We start from the raw sequence: 26,594 nt of genomic DNA, 5'->3' as shown, positions 1-26,594 counted from the left end.
GCTTAGGCAGGTGGGTTTTGACACTTTTGAACAGGTTTTTTTGGGCAGTGACCTCCACCAACAATTCTTAAGAAACTAATCTGTTTCTGGAGAGGAGACCCTCTTGTGGGTCAGTAGCAGCTGATGAGATGGGAAATCAGGGATAAGAATTTGACAGCGGAGCAAGGCCGCTAGTGGGGTGCTACGGATCTGCAATAGGACTTGGACTATTCAGTGTATTCCAAAATGGTCTGGAAAAGAGATAAATAGCAAGATGACATTTGCTGCCAAGATTAATTTCTTCAGGACAGTTGTAACAAGAGTTGCAGGAATATGTTGCAGTATTGAATCACTTAAGAGTTAGGAAGGAGAAAAAAAAAAAAAAGAGAGATTAAATTCTGTATCAGACAGCACAGTATCGCACATGAAGGAAAACAACTCTTGCTATATACACCAAACGATGGGCTCTAAATTAAACATTGCAGCTCGGGAGACAAATTTCTGAGGTTGCTGTCAGTAGGCCTAGTAATGAACACTTGTGACAGTGGGGAAAAAAGCAAACAAACATCAAGTTAAGGTTGTGACAACGAAAAAGTACGAAGTGGTCGGCATCACTGTGCCACTGCCCATGGTGCACACACACACTGTGTAGTTTTGGTCACCCGTTTCAAAAAGGATACAGAATTAGAAGATGCAAAGGGACAGAGACGATAGACTTGGACCTTTCTGCCTGGAGAAAGGCTACTGAGGGGATGTGATAAAGGGTTGTAAAATCATGAATGACCTAATAGAAATTAGGGCAGAAGCAATGAAATCAACATGTTAAAAAACAAACAAACAAAACCACAATAAAACCCAGAAGTATTTGACTGATTTGCAGATAATTCCCTTTCTTTCACCTCCAAGACACTTCCACATCTCCACGACGACTGCTTTCTGGGGTTGCCAAAACATAAGTCATACATCAACCCCCATGAAGTACACATGTGGGGAAGTTCGCAGGCTTTTGTTACGTGGTGGAACTCATTGCCACAGGAAGCTGCTCAGGCCAAAATTACAAGTGTGGTCAAAAAATGGATTAAATAAATTCTTAAAGGATAGATCCCTCTATTAAGTACCATAGGGCAAAGCCACCTTCTGCTCAAGAAGTCCCTAGAGCAGGAGGCTGAAAAGATGGGGTCGGGGAAGGATTGTTGTATCCATGCCTTTCCATAGGCACCTGCTGCTATTCAGTGTCAGGCAATGACAGGTGGCAAGAAGGAGCTTGACTCCAAACGCTTTTTTGTTCTATTTCCAGCTCTCCAAACCAGAGAGCTAGTGGTTTTTTTTAATTCCTGAACCATTCTTATGTTTCTCATTGAGCAAATAGTGAAAGGAGATGCACACTAAACGTGCAAGGCTTCCAGGAAAAGGTGGACTGTAGCCTTGAGAGAAGCTTACATCATACGCAAGTCATCCGGATAGCTCTTCCTAAAACTCGGCTGCTGGTGAAATAAACAAAGCACAAACTTTCCCAGATGTGTGCTTCATGAGGAATTCTCAGTCAACGTATGATTTATAACTTGGCATCCTCGGAAAACACAAAATCATGATTCAGCGATGAAGTGTAGATGTGGATTTGCTACGGAGGGAGACAGAAAGGGTTTGTTCATATATTAGTCCAAACTGCTGTATTTGTAAGCTTTTTCACTGCTTCCAAATGTTGCACTGGACAACTGTTCTTCCTTTAATAGTGGGAAGATTAAGGCTGAGTGTTCAGATTCGCTTAATTTTCCATAACTGTTAGCTGAGTAAAATTTCCTCTGCAAACCTTACAGGGTGAGCAATTGCATTTTTGCATCATGCTTCACAACAAAAGCGCAGAGGTAGGTTGTTCCACTGGATTTCTGCTGGAGAAAGGTTTGCCATGCAAGTAGCAAGATCAACCCTACAGAAAACAACCCTATTGATTTCTAGCGTGCTTATCACTAGAATCTCTCCTGCTGGACCAAGGGCAACCAACTTCATAGGGACCCAGAGCACTGGGGGAAAAAAAAAAACCCCAAAACAACTGTAACAACCAAAACTAAAGAAGATGGAAGAAGGCACATTGACTGAAAGGAATTCCCAATCTAACCTTCATCCCCAGTAAGAAACAAAACCAAACCTGTGAGGGAGCAGGAAGGAAAGCAATGGGAAGATGAAATCAGCAGAAACCTAAGACAAAAATCGAATGACAAGCATTGAACAGCACCCATAAGAAATATATCTATCTGCCACCAATATTTTGGCAACCTCGGCTAAATAACGGTTCTTTCAAACTCATCTGCTTTTTAAAGACTTCAGTTCCCTTACCCTGCCTACAGGAGTATTTTGACAGAAATGTCACTGGGGACTCATTGGTGGTGTTTTCACTTGGCATCATTGACATCTTCCCTTTGTTTCTGAATCTCCTCTTCTAGCTGCGTTTCTCTCTTTTTTCACTTTTTTCACAAGATGAGATTCTCCACCAGTGCCTTCTGCAGATGCTGCCAAGTGAACGCAACTGGCACAGAGTTTCTCCATTCTCCTGGCAGGTAGTCCCTTTTCTGGGACGCACTAGATGGCTAGACAGAATTGAGGGAGCACGCTCGGTCAGGCAGAGTCTAAAGCTTTCACTGTAAATAAAGACTTGCCATAGAATTATGGTCTCCCATAATACATGCAGAACAGTTTCAGTCATTTTAGATAGGAGTCTTGTCATATAGACTAAACACTGACCAAGGAACAACTGAGGATAATACAAGAAAGAAAATACATAAAGCCTTAGATGTGTCCGGCAAACTGACATTTAATCCAATCTAATTAAATATGTTTTAAACAGTACATCAAAGCCTTGTCAAATTCAAAGGTGGTGTCAGAAACAGAGGACAAGGAAAATAAACCAGAAAGATTAGAAGAGCGGGAAGAATAAAATATGGGAATTTCGGTCCAGAAAAATTTAGACTACTGCAACAGAGAGAGGAAACAAAATCATCCAAATTTATTCACTGACAGAACGATGCTAGGAAAAGGGGAATGGTCCAGGAGCATTGGGAGCTAGTAAACAGCATCCCAAAAGTCACCATGCTACATGCCCACACAAGGTAGAGATTGGCTCTTTGAGTAGTTAAGCAAAAGAGGTATTGTACCAAAAATAAGGTAACTTCTAGAACTTGTAACATAACCTCAGCCTACCAGGAAAAGCCAAGCTCACAGTGAAATCATGTATTCAATGGGACCCAAGAGAATACTCAACCAATGCGAAAATAGCTGCTACTGCTTATTAACTGCCTCTTTGGCATCCTCAGGACAACAGGGAACTCCATAAGCAACCTCACTGACGGAAACTACTCTGAAATACCCTGATGTATCCTCTTCGGTGCTGCCTCTTTCCTAGGGCTCCTCCCCATTTGACCAGCTATTTCAGCTGATTTTTTTGGTGGGCCAGGGTGAGGACCACATTCAACTGCCCGCACGGCCAACTCCGTCCCCAGGCACACCTCCCAGCACCCACCGCTGGGAGCGAGCTTGGCCTGAGGCCTGACCGCATAAAATTTGAGGTGGCCCATCCAAGCTGACGTGCTCGAAGAAAGAAGGAACAAAGCCTGTTAAACTTGGCAAGGCTACAGCCGGTGAGACACAGAAAGTGCCTGGAGAACGAAAACTGTACAAAAGGGATTAGACGAGTAAGGAGATGAGAGTAAGGAAAATTTAATCAGAAAAACCAAGATTTCTTGGACTGCAAAAAGACTTTGAGAGATAGACCCCCATATGGAGTCATTTTTATACCAAAACTGTTTCAAACCTCGAAAAGAGCATGGCGAACAAGGGACAAAATGACACAGCAGGCCTTTTCCGATGGCTGCTAGTAGTTTGTTTCACTTCGGTTATATTGGTGCAGTTTTACTGACTGGAACAGCAGTGCAGCAGTGAGAACAGACCGATCCCAGAGCGCAAACAAGCTGCATGTCCAACCACCAAGCAGTCCCCCCATTGAGTCCATGGGACTACTCATGCATAGCAAGCACACCTGTAGGTGCTGGAAATGATGGATATACAAATTTTTCAGCCTTCGCTGTGCCACTGAGAAGGTACTGTGAATAACTATTTTCATCCTAGAGCACAGACAGCCGCCCTTCCTTCATTAATATTATTTGCATTATTCACTCCCAGGTCCGAATTGAGTCTCGAGTACTTGTGTGTATGTCGTGGTTTAACCCCAGCCAGTAACTAAGCACCATGCAGCCGCTCACTCACTTCCCCCCCCTCCTGAGAATCGGGAAAAAAAGTGAAACTCGTGGGTTGAGATAAGAACAGTTTAATAGAACAGAAAGGAAGAAACTAATAATGACAATAATAACAATAACAAAATGACTACTAATAAAAGGATTGGAATATACAGAACAAGTGATGCACAAGGCAATTGCTCACCGCTCGCTGACTGATGCCCAGCCAGTTCCCGAGCTGCGATCCCCCCCAGGCCAACCACCCCCAGTTTATATACTGGGCATGACGTCCCATGGTGTGGAATATCCCTTTGGCCAGTTTGGGTCAGCTGCCCTGGCTGTGTCCCCTCCCAACTCCTTGTGCCCCTCCAGCCTTCTCACTGGCTGGGCATCAGAAGCTGAAAAATCCTTGTCTTAAGTCTAAACTCTACTTAGCAACAACTGAAAACATCAGGGTGTTATCAACATTATTCTCATACTGAACCCAAAACATAACACTAGACCAGCTTCTAGAAAGAAAATTAACTCTATCCCAGCTGGAACCAGGACAGTGTATTTCTACTCCTTTTAGCCTGCCCTTCTTCCCTGAATAAATGCTTGTGACAGTTGCTTCAGCTATATCTGAAGAGACATTATATGACCTAGGAGCAGCTGAGCTGGTTCTACAGACTTCGCAGCCTCATCCATCTTCCCCCTGCGTTTTGTTCCATCCTTTCATTTTAACAGGCAACTCTGGGGGGGGGGGGGGTGTCCCCAAAATTGAGTAAAATACCCATCATCTTTGCAATATTTTCTTCATAATGTTTACTGTAATTTTGGTTTCCCTGCCTAATCTTTCTCACAAAGCAGTATGCATTTTTTAAATCTTCCAACCAAAATAATTACAACGATAATCCAGCTGAGTGTAATCAAACTGCAGGGTTCTTTATTTTCCTGGCCTTTTAATTTAATTTCACATCCTGTGGTCTTAAAGAAATATTAGGATTGTATCATCTTGTTATTGTTTAGATTATGTGCCTGTAAAAATAAGGAGCAATAGATTCTCTTCTCACCCACTGCCACACAGAAAATGTATACAGCATATAGAATATTTTTTAAATAGATATCCAGGGGAAGATCTCATAGATGAGCACAAGTCAGATGCTTAGCTCTCATTTTCATTCACACACACACACACACACACACACAAAAAAAAAAAAAAAAAAAAAAAAAAAAAAAAGGAAGGGTAGTATTTCCTATCCAGAACCCTTGTTTACTTGGTTGGATTTGACTAATATTTTATAAAGACAGTAACTGCTTTGATTAAATAAAAAAAAATAATTTAAAACTTTTTCAATGCACCAACATGGATCCTGATGTGATTTTGTGGATATTTTAGCCATGGAACTAATCCCATTGACTTTAGCACCACTACTTGCACTTAAATTAGAGCTTCACTAGCTTTCTTTGGATCAATACAAACCAGAAGTCATTCACAGAGTAACACTGGCATAAGAATAGTGTAGGAGAAGAATCACCTACATGCCTAAACACATAAAGTCGGCCAAGCAATAAAAATACAAGTTCTATCTCTACAAATGCAGAAGGACCCTGCCTACATCCTAGCAGTCAGCTTTGGGATTTAGGAGGATCAGAGCACATCTGTATTAATAAGTCTGAATACCCGACTGGGGCTTCAGACCCTTCACTGCAAGCATCAAAGTCCTCAGCACGCAGATGTTCATCTTCGGAGTTAGGGAAAGAGATCATTAACAGATCGTAGCTAGCAAAGCGGTACCTGGAAAGGGAGATCGTATTCCAAGAAGTAAGACTGAAATGATGCAGGGGTGGTTTTGGGGTTGGGGTTTTTTTTTTGTTAGGGGTTTTTTGGTTTTTCTTTCAGTAGTAACCCATTTTACTGTCCACAGGTATAAAGGAAAAAGGAAACAAGGTCAGCCACCAAACAGGTATAACATACCCCCAGGGCCTAGAAACAGCAAAGTCAGAGCTGTTGCATCCCTCTTTCGCTCTTTCTTCTGCATTGCCCTCAAAATGGGGCAGCGCACACCCGTCCACCAACTCGCTGGTGACAAAGGCATGGACACTTGTGCTAGAGCCCATCTCAGGGCGAGACTGGGGTTGAGGCTTTCACTCTGGAGCTCTTTATCACAAAGGCACACGTGTTAGTTCGGTTCAAGTGCTGCTGGCCTGGTAGCGCTCTCAGTAAAGCATCCCTAAAACCACCTCTTTCAGACATTTTTCCCCAAGTTATCTCAGAATATTCTTAATTAATACAAAAAGCTAGATACAGTCACAAAATTATACCTATGTCTTGCATAAATACTGAAAATTCTTTTCTGAGTGGACAATTTCAGCAACACCAAGTTAAAACCTTCTCAGAAAAGGAACATACTGATAACAAAGACAGGCAGTCTCTTCCTAGATTTATTATTTTGCACTTGAGGAAAGCAATCACAGGAGATTAATGGAGCAGATGTAAGTAGCTCTATTCAAACCTCCATAGTTAACATTTATTCTAGAAGTTTTACTAGGTAATAGCTTCTATGTGTTAATAACCTGAGAGACCATCACAGCTCAGTACTAAATATTTTTTAAACACCTACAAACCCAACAAGCTAGATAGCAATTAGGCCATAACATCACAGTTCCACAGCAATAACACACGTGAAGGGGCACAGTCCTCTCTTCACTAACGAAGTTTTGGGTGGAAAAGGTCTCGGTTTCTCCAGCATTGGTACATCCCAAGACCTGCTGTCCGTGCCTGCAAACTGGTGTAGTTGGCCACAGAGAGAACCCCAGAAGAACAGTGCCCACCAAGGGCACAGCTACAGCAGCTCTAACTTGCTCTGCATCAGCCCTGCTACCAAAAAAAAACCCAACACGGAAAGGGATTTCAAGCCAGTTCTACACACACACACACACACACACACACATGCTTGCTCTAAGCCAGGTATGGCTACCAAAATAACTCCTTTCTGTAAAAAGGAGATCTTGAAGTCATTCAGACTTCCACATTCTTTTCACAAAGGCCTGAAGAAATCCATTTTCTGAATTTCCTTGATTAAAATAAAATGAAATGTTCTGGACTCTTCTGGCTATTTTTTTCTTCCAGAAAGAAATGGTTACAGGCTTGAAAAGGAATTTATTTTTTTTTTTAAACTACTGCTTAAAAGCACCCCATTGCATCTTAAGTAATGGCTAGTTTCATTCTTGAAATATTTTTTTTAAGCTATTGCAGTGGTGAGAGCTTCTCTTGAACTCCAAAAAGAAAACCAAACCAGAGAAACTGCATGCAAGCTTCCTCTGCTTACAGAGACAACATTTTCCTTACAAAGTACTTTGTTTTTATATCAAGAGATACGGGACAGGACCTTAGATTCTGCATTCAAAGCACTGGTTAACAAAGTTGCTAAAGTTTAAGTTGCAATAACCATATTCTCCATGGGGGTTCGGCTGTCACTACAGTCACCTACTTTCCTTCAAAATATGCTTTTCATTGTTCTACTGCCCCTTTTCCAATTGCTCCGCAGCCAAGTTCTTGGAAAGCAATCACGCTTCTTGTTTAGGATTTATTGCTAGTCTTTTGCCAATAAGGACACGCACAATCTCCCCTGTGATCATCCTGCAAGAGCAAGCTAAAAATACAGCAATTTATGAACAGGCACATTTTGCATGTTATATGGCATTCGGTGCGCGTTCATCAAAAAATTCCGAGAGTTATATATAAAAGAAGGTCGCCCCTTTTGGCTAGGGTGATCAAAGGCTCTGCTTGGGTGCCATAAATAAGCTTATTTTAGAATTCCAGTCTACCTAAAAAGGGAAAAAAAAAAAAAAGCATTTGTGTTGTGTTTTAGTGGTTGGAGAGGCTTTTTTTCCTTTTACCAGATTTACATGGTAACCTTTGCACTTTAGAAACCCGAGGTCTGAAAAAAACAATAGTTGATCTTCCAAATTGCCTGGTTTAAACCTAATAACTGTGATGACTAATTTAGCGACCTCTAAAACTTTAAAGTGGTGGGAATTGACTGTCTGTGCAAATTCGTAACGGATTTTGCGATTTCAGAGTCAAGTTGTATTCGGGTTTTGAAACGCGTTTCAGGTTGTCCGAGAAAGCTCGTGCACACAGAAGCAGCAGGTAGCGTGAGAGACGACTGATCCCTCCTTATAGACAGGAATGGATCATGAGGAAGAGTATCTAGGTAATCACCATGCCTTGGCCATGCTTATCTGACCATATTGTTTGTTTGTCATACAAACATCACCGTTCAATCATCAGCCTCTTTGAAAGACTTGTCTTTTATCAGCTTATTGCTTTTGACAGGCAGGGGTAGATTCATGACTCTCTGGATGTGTTTTAAAGCTTGTCTGGGTTAGGGCTGTTAAAGTTCCTCTGAAATGCCGGGAGACTCAGGCCTCGGTCTCTCCTGGACTCTGCCAGTGGCTCCGCGGTTCTGATGATGTCCTCTGTCACACAACCTTAAATTGGGATAATTAATTGGGATTCATTCACCAACCTGGAGCTGCTGCTAGCAGCATGGTGTATCTCCGTTACTAATGGCTAGATGATTCTGTGGTTCAGACCCAATTGCTGAGACTCAGAAACCAGAAGGCTAATGAAAAGATCTAGATAAATGTTTCACCACTTTGTAATTTGGGGTTCTTACTCAACCCGAAACAACTGCAACTGTTATTATTTTGCTTTTCTTTTTATGACTCTCACCTTTCTTGTCTTCCCTTCTCTGCTTATTTTTTTCCCCGGGCAACACAAGACAGTCCCAACTACCTATTTGGTTCCTATAATTAAACCAGAAGTATTTTCTGCTCAGTCCTAAAAGGGACTAGTGGTTTGTGAAATGGGATTTTGCATCCAAGAAATGAGAAATGATAATTGCGGAAACAGCATAAATTTATTCCTAATGAATTATAAATGAACTTTCAAATGCAATAAAACGCCATTTTTTACATGTTCAGACTGGCAGACTTCTGAGTATAACAAGTAACTTATGTGTAATTTTGTGTCAAGAACTTCATATTCTGCAAAAAGATGAAGATTTCCTGAACTTTATTCTCTGCTCAAAATTATTCATTGAGATACATTTTTGTATGTGAACTGCATTTACTCTTTTTGTTGCTCTAATAAGATTACTCATGTCTCACATGGCATCAGTTAATTCTGGGTGTGCTTCTCATTGTAATCATCGGGATTCGAGTGCAAGTATTTGTATAACAGTTATAAAACTTGCTTCCTGGTATTTCAGCTCAAAAGTTCACTTTGCATCGGGGGCTGCTTTAGTACAACTTAGTCACAAAGGAATTTACACAAGGGACCACAGAAAAAAAACGCTACCAAGGCCAAAGCAAATGAGTTGCAAAATTTAAACCAATATTTGCTAGAAAATGTTTGTGGTGGTCACTCAGCCCTACTTCTGAGTCCCTTACAAAAGTCCTCACCGCTGGACTTAACGTTGCAGATCTACCTAAACCTCCCTTTGAAACTAATCTGAAATTTCCCTTTCGCTACTGATATTGGGTTCGTGTTCCCCTTGCAATTATGGTAAAACTTCTGCTTCTGCTAACGTTTGCAGAGTGGATCCCATCGTTTTCCTTCTTCTGACATTAAGTACCACGTTGCAGGCACCAACCACCATGCAATTGAGCTAATATAGCTTTTACTTTTGACTTAACAAGTGGAAACGCACATGCCTGTACTTGGCTTTGGCTACACGTTCACCCAACTAAATGTACTGATGGAGTCTGCAGGACCTGGAACAAGCTTATTTTTAGATACCATAATCCTCAGTATATTAACTTGCTTTTGCTCTTGGTCTTCCATATGCTGTCCATCATCTTCATCTGCAACGAAATCCACCTAAATTACTCCCTGCAAATTTTAAAAACACTTTACTCACAGCGGCCTGCAATGATAACTCGAAATCTGGAAACGTACACGGTACAGGCATACTACTTGTGGCTCTGATGTCAGGTACGTAACTTGTCCTTTGTTCTTCATTTTAAAAACTTTCACGCCCCCTCCAAAAAAGCTTTAAAAATAAATAAGCACCAGGCCACAAAAACAATGTCGTTGGAGCTTCATACGTGGCTAAAAGAAAAGTTGGAGTATAGTTTGGAGTAAATCTTGATAAAGTTCTGCCATTTGGATCGTAGCTAACAGCGTCTTTAGTACGATTTTAACACAATAAAACAACATTACTGTTACCGTCTTGCTGAGGATGGTAGAAAAAGACCATAAAACTGAATGGCACATTTAAAATTACTTGCAAAATATTGGCTCTCTGAAAACAGCACACAATAACTGTAATTAGTACCAGTCCTTTAAAGTATTCCTAAAGTCTGCTGAAATCTAAAGCAGTACTGTATTGCCGGTAGCAACAACTGCATCCTAAACAATATTAAAAATGACAACCGAAAATAAAAATTCTCCATCCTAAGTCAGAAAGTTGTCATTCACTGATCTGCTGAATGGAATAACACCTTTGCCCTTATTATTTATAGAGCTTTTTTGGGAGGATCTCGGGACTTTACTCTTTAGCTAAGCCTCACAAGTTCAACAGCCCGTGAGTTATATAAACATTATTTTACAATTTGAACTATTTTCCCAGCAAAAGGATCGCTCCAGGGGAGGACCACTTGAATTATTTCTTTTACAAAACTAATATTGCTTTACTCGCGCTTCCTTAGCTTCAGAGAGAGCAAAACGCAAGTCCACCCGAGCGGTCCCTGGCCTCGCTAGCAAGGCGATTCCAGGCACCCCAGAGGACAGTAGGAAAAAAAAAGAAAAAGAAAAAGGAAAAAAAAAAAAAAAAAAAAAAAAAAGGCTGCAGGTTATACCGCACCTAAAAACGCCTAGCCAGTATTTTCAGGGAATAGAAACTCGAATAAAGGCGTGGGAAAAGGTCTTATTTTAAACGGCAACCAAGGGAAAAAAAAAATACACGGACGACCCGGGGCTGCAGCCGGCAGAAAACGATGGCATCTTGGCAGCGATGCTGCAACCGTGAGACGTGTTGCTTGTGCGTGGCCCACGCTCATCCTCCTCCAGCCGGGGGTGGTGGTGATGGGGGGGGGGGGGGTGGGAAGATGATGCTCCCGGCTGGTGGACGGGGTCTCCGCGGGGAAACCGGGACAAGCCCCGAGCCCGTCCCCGTCCCCGGCTCCGCGGCAACGGGAGGATATCCGAGCCCCCCCCCCCCCCCCCCCCCCGGGCACCCACCGCCCTGCGCGGAGAGAGGAAACCACGTCCCCTCCCGAAACGAGGAAAAAAAAAAAACCAAACAAACGAAAAAAAAAAAACCCAAAAATGCCCTCCGAGGGCGATCCGCTGGCGGCTATCGGGGTTCGGCTTTGCGGGTCCGCGGGGGGATGTTCGGGAGAGCCCCCATCCGAGCGGATTTTTTAGCGGCTGCTCCGTGCCGGAGGCACCGGCATCTCCCGGAGCATCCAGCTGCCCGTCCACGGCCGCGGCTGGCAGCCAGCTCCCCCCCCCCCACCCCCACCCCAACCACCACCAAGCCCCAGCCCCAGGTCGGTGAGACACCCCCCCCCCCACCACCACCTCCCGGCCGGCCCCGCTCCCCGGGGCACCGGCAGGCTGGGTGGTGCTGAGCCCCCGGTTCTTCTGCCCGGCTCCGGTTGGGGACAAACAAGAGTGTCTCAACAATGGGGCATGTTTGCAGCAACATGATATCACCTAATAACGCCGAATAAGGCAATGACTGTACGTTGAAGCGTATACGATCCTGCCGGTCTCACCACCCGGCGCGGAAAGCTATTTGCAGATTTGCTAAAGCCCTTTTTGAATGAATGCATCTGCAGCTGACCTTTAACAATAGACGCTGAAATAGCACAATCTGTGGGACCAGATTTGAAAGGGGGGCTGGGGGGGGGGGGAAGGGGGAAGGAAGAGATGGGTGAAAATTGTAATCTCTGCAATCTCATTCACTTCCTTTCCCAAACCTCCGCGCACAGCGGGGGAAAGCGGTATTTTCCTTCTCCCCGGGGCTCTTCTCCCAACCGAACCGCTTCCAACCCCGGCTCGGCCACATGGCACCCCGAAAAGCCGGCGGGACCCGCCGCGCAGCCCCGCCGGTGCCCGCCCGCCCCCCCCCCCCCCCCCCCCCCCGCGGGCATCGCTCCGCGGAGGGGCGACTGCGACAGGGATGCTCCGGTCCCGGCGTCCGTGTGTCCGTCCGTTTCCCCCCACCCCACCCCTCCGCTCCACTCCCGCCGCTCTCTCACCTTCCCTGGCTTTCAGCAAGACGGTGTTGGCAACGATGTTTTCCAGCTCCATTGACGAGCTCGGGCAGCGTAGGCAGGCGGCGGCACTGCAGCAGGACGTCGCTCCCGAGGTGCGGAGTCTCCGGGCGACCACCCGCCTCCTGCCCCTAGCGCCTTATCCCCCCGTGCATGACCCCGCTGCCTTCCTCCCTTCTCCTCCGCGCTCCCCCCCACCCCCCCCCCCCCACCCCCGGCGGAGGCGGCGCTCCCCCACCCACCCACCCCCCCCCTCCGCCCGATCTCGCCTCTCGCCTCGCCCCGCTTACTCCATCCTCCGCCCCGCGGGCTCCCCGCCGGTTTGAGGGCTCGGGCGCTCCTCTGCCTCCCTCCCCCGGGGGTGTGGCACCGCGGAGCGGCCCCGCAACCCCCGCGCAGGCGCCATCCCCGCCGGCTCCGCGGAGCCCCGGGCACGCCGGGACGTGTAGTCCTCGGGGCCGGCTCCCGACGCACCTTTACCGGCCGCCCGGTCCCCGCCGCGGACGGGCAGCGGCTCCGCCGAGGGGCAGGGAGGGGACGCGGGACAGGGCGGCGGGAGCCGAGCGGTGGGCGAGGGTGGTGGTGGGGGGGGTGGGGGGGTGGTTCGGTGCAGCGAAGAGGTGGGGGGGGGAGGCCGCGGAGCGATGCGCGGAGCGATGCGCGGGGCTCCCCGCAGCGCAGCCCCTGGTGCCGGGCGCCACCCCGCGGCGGCGGCCCCGGAGCGGAGCGGGACCCCCAGGGCTCCCCGGCCCGTCTCCGTGCTCGTCGCCGCCGGCTGACAGGTGCTGACACCCGAGGGAAGGAGACGCCGGCAACCGGCGGACTTTCATCCCCTGCCGTGGGATGCGCAGCCTCCTCCTCGGGCCGGGCTGCTCGCCTTTCTGGAGGGAGATTTGGGGGAGTCCCCGAGGGAATCCCATCTTTTCTGCCGCACCATTATTTATTTTTTTAATTCTTTTTTTGGTTTTTTAATCCCGCTAAGGGGCTGCGTGAGACGTCAGCCACTTGTGGAAAGTTTGTGAATTTTAAGCGCTAGATTGCAACATAAATTCTCTCTTGTCTATAGAGGACAGATGCTCGTGTCAGCATGATCCTGATTTTCCTGGCAACGGGGTAGATCGATTCAGCAGGTCAAGCAAAGAAAGAGGAATAAAAACGACCCGTTACTCTCACTAACACTTCCCCCATCTGTATTTCCATTGATTAAATCCACGTGAAGCGAACCAAATGAACATGCACCTCCCTGTAAGGCGAGCGCAGGCACTACTTTTTCATTTTTCTTCTTTTTTGTATCGCACCAATCTGATTTCTTTCTACAGCCAGGCAGAAATGGCTTGCAACAGCAGGACTTGCAGACTGCCTAGAACACATTTTCTGAACCTAGGAAAGAAAGGAGAAATGCATTTAATGAGTAATACCTTGGGCATTGGGATAAAAATGGCTATAATAAATGCCTTTTGTACCCGATTAAGTGTCAAAGGTTAGAACTTTGAAAGTTACTGTGCGTAGCAGGTGGCACTGCTATGTACGCTCTTCCACATCCTCTCTCCTGTCACTTCAGAAAATGTTCAGTCTCCGGAAGCCATGCTGTGTTGTGGTTACTTTCTTTGTAATGCCAAGTTCTATATAGCGGCAGTTGTGTCTGTAAGTACCGGAAGATTTTGCTCTGATTAAATAATTCTTAAGGGAAAAATTGCTTCCTGGAAACCAGAGCCTTAGCATAGAGATGAGGTTCCTAAGGAATGTCTGCCCTGCTTGTTGTTTGACCGCTTCTGTGCAAGGACTGATGCTCGCTTGTAAACAGAGCAAATCACGCTCAGGTTGTAAGTGCACTTCACACCCCTGCCCGGCCTCCCACTAACGATCATCATCGCAAGGACAACACTGGCATCACAACATGGCTGATGTTGGAAGGCGTGCCTTTTATTGTAAACAATGTTTTTAATGCTACAAGCAACTCCTCTCTCCAAAGGAAAAATGAACACACGGGTGTCAGTCCCCGTTTTGTGAAGCAGCACGCGCTGCAGCAGCGAGCTAACTTCTGCTGACAGCGATGGGATATCGGTGTGCTTGACACACCTCGGGATGGGGCTGTTCAGTGAGGAGGGATTTACCTTCATGGGAGACTCCGCAGGGAGCGCGGGCTGTGTTTGGTGTGCAACTTTTACACGGCTGCCTGAATGAAGAGGGCAGATCTTGGAAATCGGCATGTGCACCTGACAGCTCTACTGCTCCTCTTTTATCTGATATCTATATTTATCTCTATATACACAGAGTCATCTGCGGTGTCACCCTGCGAGACAAAAGTATGACTTGTAAGTGCCTCACTGTCTATACTGTGTGAATGTTTATTTAATTCTTGAAAGGGTAAATAGGTTTATCAAAAGAGTTACAATGGATCTATACGGTGTTTGGAAATCCCATGGAGCTACCTAGTGTTCATGAACGGCGCAGCTCTGAAGCACTTCACGTTCCTGGCAACCAAAGGCACAGTTACACAGTCCCTTCAGAAACCGGGGCAGCAACTGAACAGAGTGCTGTGTGGCTGCCAGAGTGGTTATTTTAACTAAGCTGGATGACTTTGCATTGAAGTGGACTAGGAGCAGTCACATAATGTAAATGTGGCTGAGTGCAGGGAGTGGAAAGCTGAGCTCTGCTACCAGATTGCTGAGATTCTGCAATAACACGTTTGTCTTAGTTACACATCTACACAGAGGGCAGCAATTCTGACGTCACGTTTATCGGTAAGAACAACGGAGTGGGTTTTCTTCATTATTCTTACAGTATTTAACGAAATAAAACTTGTTTCCAATAAATCTGAGTCTATGTGGTGCACTAGGACGGAAGGAAGTGTGTTCGCTAACACAATGCCCTACTTTGAAAAACAAAATCAAGACAATCAGTCCTCACCGCATCTCTTTTCTACTACAGTTTTTTAAGCCTGAATGTACCACTGATAGATGACAAGGGGCTGCTTCAGCGCAGGCCTCAGATGGATGGCCCCTTTCAAGGATGTGGCTCCCCATCGGATGCCAAAGCAAGTGCCACTGCACAGACCTACTTGCCTTAAAGTCCGTCAATTGGTCTTTGCAAAACCCACTTTGGAGTCTTGCCTCACGATTTCTTCATAGCTGTCGGTATCTTCATTTTTGTGTCACCTGGAACCTTTAACTTCAAGGTATGTCCACACCTGATTTAGTGGAGCAGTCAGGTTCTCTGTGAGTGAGGGAGAAAGAAACAGGAGACCTGTAAGTCTGTTCCACTGCTTGTCTTACTCTACTCACTGTCGTAAACTCTGATGCTGAAATACTCAAGCATGGGCTCAAAGACAGGGTGGCAGGGAAGGAACACAGGTCTTTTTTTGCTGGCCTAAAAATCCTGATTCAGTGCTTGCTGGGAGAAAAGGGAAAATTTACTCTGAATCATATGCAGAAGCAGCCAATTTTGGAAGGAAAAAAAAAAAAAAAAAAAAGGAGAGGCTACCAAAAAACAGTTAAACTCTGAAAAATATGCTTTCTAAGGTGCTTAATGTGTTTGGTTGTTCTGCTTTCTAAAAAAATCTTCATCTGAAGTCATTCAGGAAAGGCCCAGAAAAAAAAACCCCGAGTGCTGAACATCGGGGTAAAGCAGGGCTGGCGGCCATCTTCCCTTTATGGGAAAAGAGAGGTTTGTAAATGAAACACCAACACCGTGCGAGACCCAAATGCAGCAGTGTAATAGGAATAGGAAAGCAGCAAGGCAGAGTGTGATATTCTGAGCCACTCTAAGGGATGAGTCATCGGCAGGGTGGGCTCCTGCAGCTCCAGCCAGAAACACAGCAGCAACACACCCAGTTTTATCCTGCCACCAGAGGAAAACCACTTGGCCTCAGTACCGCCTGCTGGAAATGTCAGGATAAGACCCCCAGTGAACCAGATGTCGAAAGGGCTTTTGCCTATACTTATCAATTGGAAACATACCCTAACAGCACCTATCTCCTAAATCCATGGTATAACATGCAATTAATGCAGTAAAGCCTGTTCATGGTTAGCTCTAAGCTGGATTATGTTTGGAATTCCTTCTGAAACTTATTGCTACAAACGGGCAAATTCTTTTGCCTCCTGCTGAGATTCGCTATCAGCAGGTGGGAGCACACAGGCCTATGAGAAAGTATTTGCAGGCAGCTGTAACCTTTTACAGAGCCCCTTTGCGTAAGGACAGAGGCTGCCATCTATCAACAGCCATGGGGTGATGCATCGTGTTGTCTAAACCAAACTTTTTGCTTTGGTTTAGATAAAAATGTTTACGCCTCCCTCGTTTCTTCCCATTTCCAAACCTTTTTTTCAGTTATCTATTTCCTCAAGGTAGAGGACAAATGATTGTTACAGCATTTGAGCACATGGAATAAAATAACCTTCTAGAAGATGAGCAGATTTTATTTTTTAAACAAGCAGATGTAAACATCCCGTACTCTTCACAGAGTCTGCCATTTAATGACCCACAGCAGCAGATCTGATTTGGGATTTGCTTACCCCTTTCATCAAGTTTAGAGAGAAGCAACTACTCCTTCACTAATATTTGGTTGTGTTAATGACAATCTTTCAAAGAGCTCTTTAGAACCTAGCTCTCACAAAACAATAATAGTAACAACACACAAGCATTATCTAGCACTTTTTATCAACAGACCTCAGAGTTTTTCACCAGAGAGGCATATTTACTTATACCCAGATAGGAAAAAAGAGGCACAAGGTGAGAGCAGGCAGATAAGTACCCTAACCAAAAATAAAATTTACATCTCCCATTATCCGTTCAAGCATCTTATCCACTGCTCTGCACCTTGTAGCAATACAAACTTCTCCCTAGAGTCTGCTGAAATTCCTGGAGAGTCCTTCACCAACTTCAGATGTCTCAGTTTGTATCGGGTTTAAAGACTCTAACCCTTCACATGCAAACACATCTCTGCACTACTGAGCTTGCACTGCACCAGTACGAACAAGCACTCCCTCACTGCAGGATGAGATATGAGGCTGGGGCCTGTCTGGCCAGGTGAAAGCCTGTGGGAGACGGCAAAGCAGACAACCAACAAGATTTGGAAAAAGATGCACATATGGTACCGCTCGGTAGATTTATTTTGACCTTTGTATGGCAAGAAGAACTGGGTTTAGCAGCTGCTCTAGCTTGTGCCAGAGCCAGAGCTGAGGAAAAAGGAACAACTCTTTCGCCAGGTGTGCTTTGGCAGTGACGAGGTCGATCTTCAAATTGTAGGGATGCCCGGTAAAAAGCAAAATGGAAAATAAACCCCCTGTTAAATCACAGTAGTTCAAGCTCTTGCCCATAATTCTGAGAAGCTGAATTGCGCTGCCTTCACAACAAAGCATGAGCAATATTTCCCCACCTGCAAGCCAAGTGTTTAAACAAAGAGTTTTAAACAAATACAACTTTCCAGGGAGGGGGAAAGGACATCGTTTTAGAATATATCAACTTAGAAGTTGTGAATAATCATCTGAGGGTGAGACAACCATCCTCAGGAAATCCTAGCAATAGCCCTTTTCTTGCTGCCACAATACAGCTCCCACAGCTGAGGGAAAGGAACCGCTGTGGCCCAGCTGTCCCTGGGTGCACAATTTGCTTCTCAGCCGCATGGGACTCAGCTGGGCGAGTAAGTGTCTCCATTCAAGGGGATGCGCCAGTCCAGCAGATGTGAACGCAGACGTGCCATTCTGCACTGCTATTGAGGGAACGGGCCCAGGTAATGGTTTATGTTTCTTTGCTACTCTTCACCGACAGTCACTGCTCTGCAGGTGTCCTGGGCTCAGCTCCACTGCTCACTGCTCCGCTGGCAGCCCTCAGCAGTGACACGAAGACCTCCCACACCTCTACTGTGGACACATGTCTCGACAACTGCTCCTACCCTCTCCATCTCCAGGGCTGCAGGCTACAGCATGGCTCACCCACACTGCTGTCATATTTTCTAAACATACAAATAGTTTACTCATTTCCACTTTTAGGCTTTGAGGGGTTTTTAAGCAAGAATGCCCCTAACTTTTAGGCAACAGACATGCAAATAAGCTGAGTAGGTCAGCCAGCCCCCCCTTGCTCAGCCAGTAACCTTCCCAGCAGAGTCCCCATCCAGCTGGCACTTTCAAACAGCCCTGGTTCATCAGCAAGAGTCAAAACTGAACTTCTCTCTCACGCACCTTCAGGTTTCCCTTAACGAAGCACTAATGAGAAACAAGGGGTACAGAAGGTTGCTTAACTCAGAACCTGACAGTTCACTGACCCAGCACTGCACTTGCGCACACCTACGCACACATGCTCAGATGCACACTCAGAGCTTGTTAGGGGGTGTTGAGTCTGGAGGGAACAGCTTCAAAATCAAAAGCAATAGTGAAGTCTATTTGAATTCAAGGAAATCAGTGGATCCAGGAAGCAGTTAGACTACTATGCGGGTAGACCCCATACTGGGGTATCTGTATCCTTTAGTATCCACATTTTCTTCGCCCTCATCTCACCACGGCTATAGGAACAGTTCATCTCTTGCACCCTTGTGCAGAACGCCTCCATCTTCATCACAAGCCCAGCCAGCCACACAGTATGTCTGTGCACGTATGAGTAGATAACATTATTCTGTGTGCTCTTCTGGGAACTACAGTTTTTGAGAAGGTTATCAGAGACACATTTCCAGCTGTCATTGGCTCCATCTGGATTAATAAATTCAGGAGTGCCCCAGAAAGGTACCAGAAACTGAAACTGGTGATGACGTTAAATGCTCAGAAAGATCTTAGCATGCTTTTGGACAATGCTGACTTACACTGCCCCAAACGGTTCTTGGGCATAGTAGAGAGTTAATACTGGCTAGCGACCACCCCTAACAGGCAGGTTGCACACAACCTCCCTCTCTTGAAGGCTCAGAGAGTTTACTATTGCAGAGGTGACCAGACCACGCCAGCCAGATCAGTACCAGAAATAAATTTGATTATTTGTTCAGAAATACAGATTCAGCATCCATTGAGCTCGTCCCGGGGGCCTGGGATTAGCTGATGTTGCTCTATTTGCCTTTGGCTTTGGCCCTGATGCTGATGGCTGAGCTTATCCTGCGAGTGGAGCCAGACTTCTCTCCAGTTCACAAGGTGGGATCTCCCCTTCGTAAAAGTCTGTGGATATTTATAAATATTAATGGACTTTTAGGGAGTGTTTGTTTCATTTTCAGTACTCTGGGTTGTGCACACCGCTTGTGCTGCTCCAAAGCACATGGCCTAACCAGGGCAGGCAGCGGGCACTTCTTTGGTGAAGGTGATCTCTGTTGCTGCCACCATCAGGTAGTCAACAAAAATAGCCTGAGAAAACCTTGTACTGCTCGACTGACTGTCAAAGTAGCTCCGTTAGCTCCAGTTGTGGGGGCCTGGGCTTCAACAGCAGACTCGCTGAAGACCCCAGCTTCAGGGCAACAGAAAGACTTACACATCTCAGGTGTGGTCCCTTCCACCAGCTGGACACCTGTCCTGCACTTGATTTCGTCTGGCAGGAGACGGGAGGCCTGCGATGGGTTTCTTTGCGACTCTCCTACCTCCCCTAGAGCAAATGCGTGCCCTAACTGCTCTTCCTAGGGCTGGACCCGTGGCTCTCCAGTGCAGCCAAGGGAACTGGGGGTGACCAGCGATGCTCCGTGCAGCCACGGGAACTGGGACAAACCTGCAGAGCAGACGGAGGCCACAGACACACATTCAGCTCAACGCAGCACTGCCTCTGTGGGAAATTAGGTAATGACTTTGCATCAGCTCACGGCCGAGAAGAGCTAAGCAGGCACGCGGCTATCGCACCGTAATTGCTTAATTAACAGCTATAACCTGAGCGAGTCCGATAAAGTCAGCGCCAACGGCACGTGAAAAGTTTGCGTGCCCGAGAGGTTTCCACGCTGTTCGCTCCGTGTCGGTCTGTACCCGCACACACCACAACTAGGTCCCACAGTCAGTCCCGGCAGCGGGAACCACCCCCCGCCTCAGCACGGGGACCGGCGGCGCCCACAGGCTGAGCCCAGGGCAGGTCCCCCTCATCGCCCCGTTCCGAATCACGGAACCGCTGCCGGGAGGAAGGAGGCCGGCCGGAGCGAGGGGAAGGTGAGATACGGCCGGCCGGCCGGCGGCAGCCCTCCCGGCGGGGGCGGACCCGGAGCCGCCCCGTCCCTCAGAGCGCCCGGCTCCGCCCGCCTGTGAGGCGCTCAAGATGGCGGCCGCGCTGGGAAGGCTCCTGCGGAACGCGGTGAGTGAGTGACCCTCCCCGGCCGCCCCCGCGCCCCAACCCCCGGCCCTTCTGACCCTCCTTCTCCCCCCGCAGGTGCCCGCCGCCGCTGCTGCCGCCGCCGGGAGGAGGCTGACGGCGCGGTCCCTGCCCTGCGCCCGCCGCCAATTCAGCCTCGGTAAGCGTGGGGGAGGGCGGCGGGGACGCGCACACCCGCCTCAGGGCTCACCCCGGGCCAGGCGGCGGGAACGTCTCCGCCGGACCCGGCCGACCTTGTGGCTGCGACCGGGAGGAGGAGGAGGAGGAGGAGGCTCGGCCGGCGGCCTTCAGCTCTGTTTTCTCTCCCCCACCTCCGCAGGCTCGTCGCGGTTTGCTCCAGCCGTTACACAACACGCCCCGTTTTTTAAAGGAACGGCCGTTGTTAACGGGGAGTTCAAAGAGCTGAGCCTGGATGATTTCAAGGGGAAATACCTGGTTCTCTTCTTCTACCCCCTGGACTTGTGAGTGCGGGTTTGTCCCCTTTCACATGGGCCTTCTGCCTTGCTGAAGGTCATCAGAAGCGCTGCAGATCATCGCTGTCTGAAGTGGCAGGTTTTACCTCATTTGGGGGAGTCTTGCAAGGCAGATATGTCTGTTTCTAGAGCGTGAGAGATAAAACTTGGGGGCAAACGGCCACTGTGTTTTAAATCAATGGAACTGGTGGCTGGAGAGCATCTTCTAGCTGCGGGGACTGCTTCAGAAGTGGCCTTGCAAGCGTGGTTCCCCTTACAGTCAGATCCCAGGGGCGAGGGCATTGCCTTGAAGCGTGGGGTCATGTTGGAGACTCTCTCCTTTTAGGCAGCTGGGCCAGCAGAACTGCAGCTGGATGGCTTCAAAGCAAAAGGTGAACAGATGGGGCTGCGCTTGTCCAGAAGACTTGAATCACCAAAAGCATCCTGGTGTATTTGGGCACGTGGGGGAGGATTTAACCTGCAGTCCTTTCTGCTATAGTTTCCAAAAACTGTCTGTCTAGAGAGTGTCTAGCAGAGATAGTTTCTCTCCAAAGTCTGTCTAGAACTGAGAGTTGGAAACTTGTATGCCAGCGAGGTGGCTATGGCTGTTGCTTTGAGACTGACTGAAACCAATTTTGAGCAGGAAATATGGTTAAAGTTATCAGGCTAAAGAAAATGCTCTGTTGCGTTAGTGCCTAGAAACAGACACAAGAGTCTTTTCTAAAAAATTCTGTGAAAAGATTGCAGAAACATTACAACCTGTTCTCTCTTCCCACCCAGCACCTTTGTCTGCCCCACAGAAATTGTGGCTTTCAGCAACAAAGCAAATGAATTTCATGATGTGAACTGTGACGTGGTGGCAGTTTCTGTGGATTCTCATTTTTGTCATCTGGCCTGGATAAATACGCCACGAAAGGTACGCATTGAGCAGCTGTTTGGGGCTTTCTCTGTTGGTTTGTTTTCTTTTCACAAGAGCTCCTGAAAAGAAGAGTTGAATAAACAATTGTGAAAACACTGATTTCTGTAGACTGCCTAAGTGATGGACTTCTACCTTTGATGACATAAACAAAGATTGAGGTCAGAATTTCTTGCTCTTTAATATTTGTGGGGGTTTTTTCATCTTTGTTTTGCTCTCTTGATAGTCTTGTAGGTTACATCATATTGTTGTATGTTTATCCTGAAAGACAAATACTTAGTGTACATGTCACCTGAGCTGCTTGTTACAGCTGATGGTTTGTGTGCACCATCGCAGAAAATGAACAGCAGCTGTTTAGTCACTATTGTTAACCAATACCTAACAGTGGTGGCTTCAGAATGGAAGCAGAATAATAACCAGCTTGTTGGAGCACTGGTATTATTAACTCTCACTTGCTTGAAATGGTTCTGCTTTTGCAATACAAATGGATGTCCTCGGCTTTCTTCAGGGAAAGAAAGTGATAAAGACGGCCTTTTACTGGAGAGGAGCCTCTTTCAGATGTATATAAAAATACATGCTTTTGATCACGTAAAGCATCTCACTAGTTTGGTTAGTTGTAGAGAGTCAGAAGCATCACAGGAAGGTGCAGAAGTGCCTGAGCCATCAGTTGTTACCCATGGGGTTGTGGGGGCAGCAGTCTGCAGCAGTGCTTGCAGACTGAGGTTCCTTCAGGTGCATAGCTCTGCCGTTGTAACATACAGGGGAGGGAGAAGAGTTTCCTAGATTTAATATGGCTTGGCTGAGTCTGTGAAGAGTATTTAATTTTCTGTGTGCTTTGTTCAAAGCTCTAAAATGTGATTGTGGACTGACTTCACCACTTTATGCGAAAGCTGTTCAGTGTATGCCAGTCAGGCACTGCTCGGTGCATGTGTAGCAAAATGCCCTGCAAAGGGTGGGAAGAATTCCATGGTGGCGCAGACAGGAAACCGACACCCGGAGAAACTAAGGCCTTGGTTTCTCCGACATCTGTGTTCAAAGCTCTGGGTATGAGAACTTGATTGCAGGCAAGCATTTGCAGGATCAGGGTCTGAGTGATTGAGATTACACAATGATTCACTGATGATGCCAGGAATAGAAAAGCTAACAAACTCCGGGCTTGTTTCAAGGATACAGAGCTTATCTCTCTCACAGTTCCACTATGTTGCAAAACTGAAAGAAATCTTAGTTGACTCTCCAAATGGTATTTAAATTGATTTGGGGGAGGAAAAAAAAATACTACGTACAGTATATAGAGAGCAGAAGAACTCTGACATACCTAGTGTGGCTGTTAGAAGCCTTGAGTTTTGTCTATTCATAGTACGCAGGTTTGTTTTCCCTTCTCTCCCTGCCATATTCATCTTGTTTAATTTTGAACACTTAAATATGCAGTAGAAATTCTTGTATTCAAAGCTTCTGAATAGGCTACAAGGGAAATCTTCCTGAAAATTTATGACTGTTGTCATAGGTAGTTTTTTACCACCAAAAATGCAGTTCTAAAATGCTTGGTGCAAAAGAAGTTTTCATGTACCAAGGAAGCCAAATGTGCCTGACTAGTTTAAAAAAAACCAACAAACAAAACAAAACCAACCAACCAACAACACCCCCCCCCCGCCCCGTGGTTCCTTTCATGGAGCGAATGACATGAATATGTTTTGTTGTTAGTATACCTTCAAGAGCACTGTATCCTGCGACTCCAGAAAGACAATCCTAAAAAGCATTTTGTAACAAAATGGAATCTTACTTTGTCTTCTAGAGCGGCGGTTTGGGCAAAATGAATATTCCAGTTCTGTCAGACCTCACAAAACAAATCTCCCGTGATTATGGGGTGCTACTAGAAGGACCTGGCATAGCACTAAGGTAATGCATGATTGCCGATAACTCAGTTACGACACAACCCAGTCTAAAACAATCTGAGCCGTACTGTCTCCTCCTGCAGGGGAAACTGCACAAGTATCAAATGAAGACTGTAAGGTGTTACTTTTTCTGCAGAACTTCTGCTGGATCCCACCCTAGGAAAAGGGCTCATGGCCATTATGGCCATTAAGTTGGGGGTGGTTCCAGGCCCCTCTGAGAATGCATGCAGGGGAAAGCCAGCTATTCTGCTCTGAGTTGGAGAACTCTGTGTCACTAAGGAAAACGAGTAGGCTAGAAGACCATTGTGCAATTTCTTACATTTTTTCACAATTTAGGTCTGTCCCTTTTTTACGTTTGTTTGTTTTCTTTCTTCTGAAGGGAGAAGAGACTGCCTTGATTTCTGTGTGAGAAGTTTCTAAAGTGGTTGTCCTAGAGGCCACTACAGTCAATACCATAATTGCCTAGAATAAAAAAATTAACATTTCCTTCTCCACTATGGGAATACTTATTGAAAGGAAATAGTGGTCCCTGAGAAACACTGCATTGGGTAGGAGTCTTCTGGAGACCTTCGGTTCCTGATCTCTTTGAGTCAGGAACTTCTGACATTTGTTTGTTGACAAATTAAGTTAATTAGTATGGTACAACTGGGACTTTTGTTTTTCACAAATGTTTATATGCAACAGGATTTAATTTAGTAGCTTAATGTATAAGCAGCTCTTCACTCAATACCTTCAGATTTTCCTGTCAAAAAGACAGGGGAAAGATGCTAGCTATCAACTTTGAAACATAGGTGGAATTAGAAGTTATACCTTTGTTATACATCTGTCTCAATAGTCTTTATGTATACTTTGTAATTTCACGACAGCATACCAGTTGACTGGTTCTTGGCTTTTGATCACTTCACTAACAAACAATATTGTCAAACGCTGTATTGCTACTCCTAACTCTGATACGTGCATCTAAGAATAACTACCTTGCTGAAATAGTTCATCCAGTTTCTTGTGTTTGCTCTTGGAACGTGATTTGCATTTCCTAAATTCTTGCTCAATTACAGAGGTCTCTTCATCATTGATCCAAATGGGATCATCAAGCATCTGAGTATCAATGATCTCCCCGTCGGTCGTAGTGTGGAAGAGACCCTCCGTTTGGTGAAAGCATTCCAGTATGTGGAAACACATGGAGAGGTTTGCCCAGCAAACTGGACTCCAGACTCCCCTACAGTAAGTGTCTGCTAAATATCACTTTTCTAAATATAGACACTGGCATGTTTCTCATGTCTGAAGGGCTGACAACCACTTTTAAGATGAGGTGCTTGACTGAATCTGTGCCTGTTGTCTAAATCTGAGGCTTTTATCGGTTGGACCAGTTCAGTCTATTTGTATGATACTGAGTGAGTCATTTCTGTGAAGAAAGTCACCAATTTCCTTTTAGAAGGCACGAATTGTATTCAAAACTCTAAATTTGACTTGCACTCTCCACCAGTTGTCTTCAGATTTCTTACTTATTAAATACCCTTCTGGATATTTAGCAGGAAAAAGTGTCATATACTTGAAATTTGCAAGTAGGAGCTTGTACATCATTTAGGCTTTCATCTTGCAACCAAGTGTAGAAACAGAAATAACCTATTGTTTTTATAAAGTATGCATGGATTTTCTTGGATAAAGTGTTAAATCTGTAATTTTTTTAATCTTAGTTATAGCATATAATAACTAAACTTTTTTTCTTGACAGATCAAGCCAAGCCCAGAAGCTTCTAAAGAATATTTTGAGAAAGTGCATACATAAATGCTCAAATAAGTGGACAAAACTCTTAGTTACCATAAACTGAAGACATCAGGAAAGCAGCTGTGATTGTATGAAAAAAAAAAAATCAAATTAAAGGTCTCATTTTCTCATGTTTAAGAAGAAATTAAATGTTGAAATATTTACTGACTCCCTTGTCTTACTTTAAAAAGGGTAAAAACTAAGGCTTCTCCCTGCCCTCCCCCCCCCCCCTTTTCTTTTTTTTTTGCAACTTCAGTTACATGAACTTCTGTGACCACTAGTCTTCTTCCTGAATACAACAAGTACACAAAATACTGTTGTCTTCCACTGGGTTTTTCCTTCTTCCTTAACTAGTTTTGGACCAGAAAGTGTCCCACATTTTCTTTTCTCACATGAAAAAAATTCTGTAATGAGTTGGAAACAATGGTGACAATACAGAAAACAGAATTTTGATATGTGGTTTCTAATTAACTTTGCAGAGGAAGAGATGAATGTAACAAGTAAAAAATTTCAAAAATCTCCATTTTTTTTGTGGGTAGATGCACTATAACTTGAATGTAAATATGTGCCATTTTAATCCTGCATATAGTCAAAGATGCAGTGCAGCTACATAGCAGTAACAAGCATGAAGAACTTTCATTCCACTTGGGAGATGGTAAAAACTTGAACCCCAAAAGCGTATTTACTGGAGCTTAATGACAGTCTACTGTCATTTAAAGCATTGCTTATTTGCTTAATCTGTCTCCAGGAAAAACTTAAAAGGTGACATGTTGTACTGCTTGAAAACAATGTAGCACATCTCTAGCTGTAATAATAAATCTTAATGTTGACTAGCAGT

General features: G+C 45.7%; 2 protein-coding genes across 2 annotated transcripts in view; one reads left to right on the top strand and one right to left on the bottom strand.

Moving 5' to 3' along the window:
• The window catches only part of GRK5 (G protein-coupled receptor kinase 5), a 161,175-nt gene extending 148,534 nt beyond the window's left edge, over positions 1-12,641 (bottom strand). The window contains exon 1 of the mRNA XM_049810454.1: positions 12,462-12,641. Within this exon, the coding sequence (XP_049666411.1) occupies positions 12,462-12,513 (52 nt within the window). The 5' untranslated portion in view covers positions 12,514-12,641. The remainder of the gene's footprint in view (positions 1-12,461) is intronic.
• Positions 12,642-20,645: 8,004 nt separating this feature from the next.
• On the top strand, positions 20,646-25,924 carry PRDX3 (peroxiredoxin 3). The gene is made up of 7 exons (XM_049810819.1): positions 20,646-20,714; positions 20,790-20,871; positions 21,052-21,193; positions 21,965-22,100; positions 23,893-23,996; positions 25,048-25,213; positions 25,724-25,924. The coding sequence occupies exons 1-7, from the start codon at positions 20,679-20,681 to the stop codon at positions 25,775-25,777; spliced, it is 720 nt and encodes a 239-aa protein (XP_049666776.1). The 5' UTR covers positions 20,646-20,678; the 3' UTR covers positions 25,778-25,924.
• The last annotated feature ends 670 nt before the right edge of the window (positions 25,925-26,594 follow it).

This window comes from Accipiter gentilis, chromosome 9 (assembly GCF_929443795.1).
Source record: "Accipiter gentilis chromosome 9, bAccGen1.1, whole genome shotgun sequence".
Lineage (NCBI taxonomy): Eukaryota > Metazoa > Chordata > Aves > Accipitriformes > Accipitridae > Astur > Astur gentilis.
This window is presented reverse-complemented; position numbering and strand designations above follow the sequence as displayed.

Coding starts and splice junctions, on each gene's coding strand:
- PRDX3 (XM_049810819.1), top strand. CDS start 20,679: ATGGCGGCCGCGCTGGGAAGGCTCCTGCGGAACGCG. Junction 22,101..23,892: donor GGATAAATACGCCACGAAAG/GTACGCATTGAG, acceptor TTTGTCTTCTAG/AGCGGCGGTTTGGGCAAAAT. Junction 25,214..25,723: donor GGACTCCAGACTCCCCTACA/GTAAGTGTCTGC, acceptor TTTTCTTGACAG/ATCAAGCCAAGCCCAGAAGC.